The sequence below is a fragment of the Balaenoptera musculus genome, chromosome 5 (assembly GCF_009873245.2).
Source record: "Balaenoptera musculus isolate JJ_BM4_2016_0621 chromosome 5, mBalMus1.pri.v3, whole genome shotgun sequence".
In the NCBI taxonomy this organism is placed as follows: Eukaryota; Metazoa; Chordata; class Mammalia; order Artiodactyla; family Balaenopteridae; genus Balaenoptera; species Balaenoptera musculus.
Window position 1 is genome coordinate 89,240,221 of NC_045789.1, and position 8,751 is coordinate 89,248,971.

The 8,751-nt window shown below is 33.6% G+C and overlaps 1 protein-coding gene across 1 annotated transcript in view; it reads left to right on the plus strand.

Moving 5' to 3' along the window:
* Positions 1-7,654, plus strand: part of DHX15 (DEAH-box helicase 15) — a 51,169-nt gene extending 43,515 nt beyond the window's left edge. Inside the window, exons 12-14 of the mRNA XM_036853900.1 lie at positions 3,943-4,133; positions 5,673-5,842; positions 7,088-7,654. Of these exons, the coding sequence (XP_036709795.1) occupies positions 3,943-4,133; positions 5,673-5,842; positions 7,088-7,205 (479 nt within the window). The 3' untranslated portion in view covers positions 7,206-7,654. The remainder of the gene's footprint in view (positions 1-3,942; positions 4,134-5,672; positions 5,843-7,087) is intronic.
* Positions 7,655-8,751: the final 1,097 nt, after the last annotated feature.

An 8,751-nucleotide genomic window follows, 5' to 3' on the forward strand; every position in this document is an offset into this window, starting at 1 on the left:
TTGTATTATAGAATTATTACTGTCTAATATTTTTACTAATAAATAGCTCTTACAAAAGAGTAAACTAAAATAGAAATACAGGCTATAAATGTGAATGACCGTTCTCAGGCTATAAGTGGTCCATAAACATGAGGGGGAAATTCAACTCTACTTGTAGTTCAATAAATGCATTGTTATTGAGAGGTGCCATTTTCTCACCTATAAAATTGGCAGAGGTTAAAGAAAAATAGTCTTTAGCTGTGTAGGAGTGGGTTTAGTGGAGCAGTCTTACACCAGAGCTGGGAATGTAAATTTATGTTATCTTTATGAAAAGCAGTAGATTTTATGTTACCAAGAACCTTAACAAACTCAAACCCTTTGACCCAGAGATAATCTGTGAGATTTTCTTTTAGTATTCTGTGGACAGAGATATGTTTCAAGTTTTTTATCCCACAGTTCTCTGTCATAGTAAAGGAAAATGGAAACTACCTAAATGCCCACCAGTAGAAAGATGGTTCAGTGATTTATGCTATAGCAACATGGTGAAATATTGTTCTAGCTTTATATTATGTTTTCAGAGAATATTTAGCAACATGAAAAACATTTTCCAGTTATTTGAAAACAAGGAAACATAGTGGTGATAATACAGTTATTGCCAGATGCTTTTGTTGGAATGCACTATTTATAAAAATTAAATGAGAGGAAAATGTAAAGGGAAAAAAAATGTGGAAATAATTGCAATAGATTCTGAAAGTATTTGATTTCTACATATCAGTAGGTTAACCTGTTGGGTGATACGTTATCAGAGACTGATAGCCCTACATCACCCTTTTCCAGGAATGTGGTGTCTTCAATCACTCTGAAAGTTTGTGGTTTCTGCTGAAAGAATTTAGTTTCCTAATTTATTATATAGACATTCAAATTTTGCACTCCTTGTTTTATTTGAATCTCATTTTTATTTCTCAAAAAATCCTATTTACACTCTTAAAATAGTCTGTTGACTTTGGCACATCTCTCTGGGGATAGGGGTGAATTTATTCATTCAGGGTCCAGAAGTGCTAGAGGGCCAGTATGAGGAACAAGGACCTTAGCAGCCAAATTGCACATCTGTGTCTTACACACGAACTCTGATATGAGTTGATAGAATTGATGAATACCAGATAAGGAAAAGGTAGAGTCCTTCTCTTCCTAGATCTAATAAATTTGGGGCAGATAAGGGAGGTAAATGAAAAGTAATTGAGAAACAGATGAAGGCCAATACATAGTTTACTTCAGAAAATTTATTTTATCCTTCTTGTGTCCAAAGTATTGGTAATACATAATGTTAAAGCCTTTATTCCCGATGGGATAGGTCAATTCAAGAAATACACTATATTCCTGTTGTGGTGTGAACTGTATCACATGCTGGTTGATAACTGTGTGACCACCAGACATAACTTATTAACAGATTGTGATAACTGCCTTGAGAAGGAGCAGATTCACATTCATCTTGGTTCTCAGAATCCCTTGACGTTACTAAGGTACTGTTTTAAGTGGAAATGAAAAGATTTCTGAAAGAGCAGCATGGTTTTTTAGCCCTATTTCTCTCACAGGACATTTTAATTCTTTTAAAATTAGGTTGTGTTATTTTGTCATTTAAGCTTTTGATGGTAACTAGCACAGCATTGTATTTGGATTTCATAATTTGCTTTGAAAATGAAATTTAAGATTTATAGTGGAACTGTGTGTTTTCATTTTTACATATAAATGTAACATTACAGTATCTTATGTTGGAGTTTTAAGATTTAAATGATAAAATTGCTAAAGAATGCTTGTGCTTTATACACATATTTGGTAGTTGGGAGCTTTCTAGGAAAATATTGAACAGTAGGTACCTATAAAAGCTTTATCCTACGCATTCTAAGCAGAGGGAGTGTCATGAAGTAGAATGGGAACATCTACTCACTAGATAGATGATCCTTTTCTACTAAATGCTTCTCACTGCCATAGGGATGGTAAGCTGTTGGTTAGTTTTAGACCTTTTCCTCGATACGCTTTTCTTAATAAGGTCAAAGGAAACAGAATGACTGGACATTTAGCCTTTAATCACTGCCACCTTTTCAAATAAGGAGAGCTATTCTAAAAATAACATCAAACTTTGATCTCCACATAATATTTGGACATTTCATATCCATTTATTGAATTTGGGGTGTTTTAACTAATTTTTAAGTGACGCTGTGTTGTATTTGAAACATTGTGTATTTGCAAACTAGCAAATATTAGCAAATATTTCAGATATTAGTCAAGAGGATCTATTTCATTAAAGACAATGATTACATAGTAAAGATAAATTAGTCTTTATACTATTTGTTTTAACACTTGGGAAACAGAACTAGATTTAAGTTATTTTGCAGTGCCTTAATTTCTCTGTGTGTTTGTGTGTGTCTGTGCTAATGGTTTGGCTTTAGATCTTAAGAGTAGTTTCACTGTGAGAAATATAGCTAGAATTATTTTAATAAAATGTTCCCATGTTTGGATTTTATTCCTCCCATTTATCAAACTGTTTCTCAAAAATTTAGAAACATAGTAAAACCATCAGATACTATTTGTTTATCTTGACAACTTAAAATTCCTGTTCTGTTACTCTTTAGTGTATGAATTCTGTGAAAAGTTTAGCATGTCAGAAACACTACACTCCAGATCAGAGTGTGCAAATGAACAACCCTTTTAAGAAGTCCTCCTTTTTATTGTCTGTTTTGACGTTACCTTTCATTAAGCACATACTTTCTTTGTTTCATCTCTGAAGATACTCAGTGCTTTGCTTTAAATGTCAGTATGTTCAGTTGGATACCTTTTATTTCTCATTCCAGATGGGTTAATTGATGGACATTTTAACATGTCAGTTCTTCAATTTAAAGGTCACTTACTACCCCACCTATCCACCTACCCTGTTTCTGAAATGTGGCTGCATTTTGTAATGGATAAACATTTATTAATATACCTGTTGTTCCTCTGACAAACTATTAAGAATACGTATATTATAATTAGTAGAATCCTAGAACCAAGGAGAAAGGAATATGCCAAAGATTACTGTATATCACATAGCTGGAAAAGGATCATCATAGTTGTAATTTTTTAAGGGAACCCCCCCCCCCCGCATTTCACAATAACCCTCTTAGATTTATTTATCGAAGGGCCTCTGAAGTAAATAATGCAGTTTTCCATTGTGACTATCTTTGAGACATAAAGATGGCACTGTGTAATATTTTACATGATGCTCCAGTTTGAGCTCTTATATGAGCATCTCTAGGTTAGTTGGAAGGATTCATCAATGGAGAAAGATCCCTTTGATAATAAATAAAATACATGTAGTGAAATTACTTGAAGTGCTTTGATATAAGTTTGTTTATTAAACATAAGAGTGAGTGTTCCAGACATCCTTGTAAACTATGTCACTTGTATTTTAAACCACTAAGAGGTACATGGGTCACAGTAAAACTTTTAAACACTAAGTTTGGGGTGCTCTAGCTCAGGAATAAAGAAAAGCACACAATAGTCACTTGAAGTTCATTTTTATAACTTTTAAATTATATTTGACAGTCTTAATCTAAGCTTGTTTTTCTTTGAAAATGAGAAAGACATGGCATTTTTCCAGATTCTCTCAACCCACCCCTGTCAGACTATCGAAAACAACCAGGTGGATGTTTATGGGTAAATAACTCAGTACAATTAAAATAGTTTATCCAAAAACCATTGTTTTGTCATTCAATAGCCAGAAACCTTAGTGCTATTTCTAATTTTGAACTTTACTCCAGATTTTTAGGAAAGTTGATAACATTGTGATTAATTTATAAAAATGATGTGGGTTATTCCCTTTTGGATTATTTAGCTTACTGTTTATAGTGATTTCCTTTTTTAATTAGATAATATACCTGTTCGGATGATTCATGTCCCCTCTTATTTTCCCTCCCTCCAACTTTGTAGATCATGAATCGGTTCAGTGGTGTTATGACAACTTCATTAACTACAGGTCCCTGATGTCAGCAGACAATGTACGCCAGCAGCTATCGAGAATTATGGACAGATTTAATTTGCCTCGTCGAAGTACTGACTTTACAAGCAGGGACTATTATATTAATATAAGAAAAGCATTGGTTACTGGGTATTTTATGCAGGTATGTGGATAATACAGAAGTGCATAATTAAATGTTTACATAGTAATGTTTGTTTTCTATAGCAGCCCTTGGAATCCACGTAAACACAAGAATTCAGTTAAAGAATGCCTATAAATATTGATCTTAAATTTTATGTCCAGATTCTTGAATGAACTGATATATACTGAGTTTTTACGTGTCTAAATTAATTCACTAAATGGCGTAGTTAGTGATCCAGTTATATAGAAATCAATTTTAGAATTACTTTTTTATTAATGGAGTCTTTAAGACACTTGGTGCTGGGAAGGCCAGGTGTGTCTTTTGATTTAAGTAATAAAGATGAAAAATAATTTAAAACGTTTCATTTAGCTTTGTGTTTTATATTGGAGGCTGAAATAAAACTTGTCAGGTAAATCTAGTGAATATTTATTTTAAGGGACTTACAACAAATTATGTTTTTAAAAATGCAAAGTTTTTCTGGTGAAAACAAGGAAAAGTCAATCCCTTATTATTTGAGATGGGATTGGTTTTAGTTATCTCTTATGTATCCCACTTGTTTTTTTCATTGTCTCCTTTGGCTCTGTCTTTTAAGCAAGATGTGGCCTGCCTTAAGGCCAGATGAGCTCAATAAATAGAATGGACTTATTAAATGCACTGAGTCAGAGTGAAAGTAGATTGGCTCATTGTCTGTATTTGAAATCAAAGCAACAGAATGTTTATTGTGGCATCTTATAAGATCTTATTAGAGTTAGGATTTTCATGCCTTGCTCTATTACTCAAGCATTATGGATTTCTAATTCTCTCTTAGGATTAAAATTTATTAGAAATAGGGCATGCAGTGTAGTACCTGGCACTTAGTAGGTGCTTAGTAAATATTTATTGAATAAAATTGAGTTTATTTTCTATTATGTATTATTCATTTCTATTATTCACACATATTCTTTATGTTACTGGAGTTCTAGAATTGGAAAGGGCTATCTTCATCTGCTTTGGATGAGTGCCACCAATTGATATGTTTAATTATAGATAATGAATCTTTTAGTAATTGTTCAGCTACCACAAAGTTGTCACCTGGCATTAAGAACCTGCTCTAGATAGTCTAAGGCAAGAAGGCCAAATAGTATATATTAGGCTTTGTGGGCCCATTAGGTCCCTATTAAAACTATTCAACTCTGCGTGCCCTTATAGCACAAAAGCAGCCTTGGACAAATGGGAATGCCTGTGTTCCAATAAAACTTCACTGAAATGTAAATTTCATGTGATTTCCACTCCAGTGTCACCAAATGTTTCTCTTTCGATTTTTTTCCCCTAATCATTTAAAGATGTATAAAGTATTCTTAGCTGACAGGCCTTACAAACATAGGCAGTGAGTTGGATTTGGCCTGCTGTAGTTTGCTGATTCCTGCTTTTATTAGGCAGTGGTAAATAAATATAGCCATCAGATAAAAAGCAAAAGGTGAGGCTTGCTTGTCCCTAATTATATAGGTAGCTTTACACCACTTTTGTTTTGTAACTAGCACATCAGAAGTATTGTATTAATTTACTTGGTTTTGGTTTCAGGTGGCACATTTAGAACGAACAGGGCATTACTTAACTGTGAAAGATAACCAGGTGGTTCAGTTGCATCCCTCTACTGTTCTTGACCACAAGCCTGAATGGGTGCTTTATAATGAGTTTGTTCTTACAACAAAGAATTACATCCGGACGTGTACAGATATCAAGCCCGAATGGTAAGCTCAGCGCCTTTCGTTCTAAAAGTTTTCGTTACCGTTTGCTTAGAATGGAATCTGAAAGGAGTCTTGTTTTTCGTTTCACTCTGGGGAATTTGGTGTTTTCATCACTAAGGTATATAGTCCAGTGTATAGTTATGGGGCTTTGACCTGATGGTATGGTTACCTCTTAAAATCTTTGCTTTGATAAGAGGACGGTGGGATTGTTGATACGGACATGGGCAGGATTTGGAGCCAAATATAAAGTTACAGTTGACTGATATCAAGAGTGTCTTTAGTGCCATTCTCTTGCTGTTGTGATTAACTCAAGTCTCCTGGTTCCAGAAGTCAGTCAGTCTTTATATTTTATCTGTCCCACTATAATTAGCTCTCAACTATTATTTATTTATATGTTGGTGCTTTAGGAGCTAAGCAAGCATTAAAAACTATACCTCTTTTTGTATCATTGCATATTTGATTCACAAAATGTAATCAGAACTGACTCTTACTTTAAGCAAAATTACCCACCCACTTCACTAGCTCACTACCTCACTCCCTCTTGTGTCCTTTTTTTTTTTTTTTCCTTTTTTGCCAGAATCTATTCTATAACTTAAGATAGGAAACATCAGCCAAGAATGGTGGGACTGAAGCGCTTATTTTAGTTGATGTCACTTGCTATATATATACTTTGAGGCTTCTTTCCTACACTGATTTATGACTTTTGACACTTAAGTTGTGTAGGACATTATCATTTTATCTTAAATGCTTTGTTGAGAAAAAATTGTATGGCCAAATTTTAAAAAAGATTCAGTAAAGTGTATTGTTTGGGGTATAGAGTTATATTTATGGTTATTAGAACTTTGAAAATGAGAAGATCCCGTCATTTGAATTCCAGGATGTTTCTTGTATAGAACCTTCAGTACTATAACCTTAGAGAGGTTGGTCAAAATAGTGTTCTAGAGTGAAGAAATGAATGACCTTATGTTAATATCTTTGTATTAATGTAAAGAAAGGATTTTTAATAAGAATTTATCTTTTTTTTTTTTAAGTTTATGGAAAGTCCACCATCAGAAAATTTACAGCTTACTAGAAGCATGCATATCAAAAGTGGTGTTTATAAGGATTAGGCATTTGTAATTTTAACATTGATTTGGATTTGTAGGTTTGCTTTTCTTTATCAGTATATTAATGAGTAATGCCTATCCCGTTAGCAACTCCAGTACTTTAATTGTTAATTTGGTAATTTTTCCCCCCCCTTCTGGACAGGTTGGTGAAAATTGCCCCTCAATATTATGACATGAGCAATTTCCCACAGTGTGAAGCAAAGAGACAGTTGGACCGCATCATTGCCAAACTGCAATCCAAGGAATATTCACAGTACTGAATTCAATGCTTAGAACTGAAGTTATTCAGAGGACAGCTTTAAAAGATGAATGAACTCAAAAGTTCAAGTTGTGCTCTTCACGTTGGTTCAATAATGGCCTTTATTTGAAAGCTTTTTAATTTTTCTTTACAGTAAATATTCCATTCTGATTTCATAAATTAAACATTTATGCCTCCCTTTTGTGTTGACACTGTAGCTCATACTGGAAAAGTCGATCAATGTTTTGCAGTTTATTGAAAGTAGTTCTATATATAACAATGTTATAAGCATTTCTTTAGAAATGGTTGAAAATGCTTCTAAAATGTGATTATCGACCATGGTATGCATGATCGTTGTAATTGTTGACATTCCTTTTAGAAGTTGTGAAATGTTACAACTTGTGCTTATGTAGACACAATCTTCTGTCTCAGTACAGAGGCACTGACTTCAATAAAGTCTATTTATACTAATTTTGGCCACAGCACTTTGATATTTTTGTTCTAGTCGCTTTGAGTATGGCTTCTTCTCTTCCCCAGTGTGGGACTTTTTTTTTCTCTCCTTAAATTGTAAGTGTACTATGATTACATATTCAGCATCTTTCCACAGGGCTGCTCTTTAAAGTAGTCATTACAGCAGTGTTTTAAAGAACATAGCTTAGCACTTTGTTAGGTCAGGATGTGATCTAATGGGATAAAGTATGTAGTTTTTACTCAGAATTGGATCCCCAAAGACAGAATAATGAAAGGATAGTTTTCTCTTCATCTTAAAGTTCGTTCCATAAGACTGATTATTTATTATTTTGTTACCACATTTTTAGCAGATGTTTTGGTTTTACTTAGACCATTCTAAGCACTCCAGTCACTGAAACAAATGTTTGTATTAAATAGACAATAGGAAATGATATTATATTGTAGATCTTGGTCAGTTTTACTAAATTCTCAGTGTTGGGTGTTTTATGCAATGTACAAAGTAATTAGTGTAGTGTGTTAAAATGTGAACTTCCCGGTAACAGGCCACAGACAAGTTAAAAACCCTTTTTTTAACCACAAATGACCCATCAACGGGTCTTTAGATGCGACGCATCTTTAGGGTGTGACCCATCAAAGGGTTCTTAGTAAATCAGTTCCTTTTACTTGAAGAGGAAATACTGTACTCATTAATGTCTGGACTTGCCTCTTCTCCCTTCCCCCTCTTTAAAAATATTTAAATGTTAAATTTATAGGTGTACATAGTTGGGATTTAAATATACTTTGAGGCATATATCTAGTATGTGGTGTAAGGGAGTTAACTGGGCAAGTTAAGAGTATTTCAGGTTACTGGGATACTTCTCAGTATAGGTAGCTGTTATTGTTAAATGATGCCTAGTGGTTTGAAAGAGTTAATATGCTTCTATTAAGTGCTTAATTTTGTTCCCATGGAGTAATTTACATGCTGAAATAATATTTTAGGTTTCATTTAAATTGTTTAAAAGTTTATCCTACGTTAACTATTGGCAATATTATATGCTAGCATTTTTTTTTAGGTTAAGAAAGTCTAGGCACTTGATCAGACTGTTTTCACTAAAATG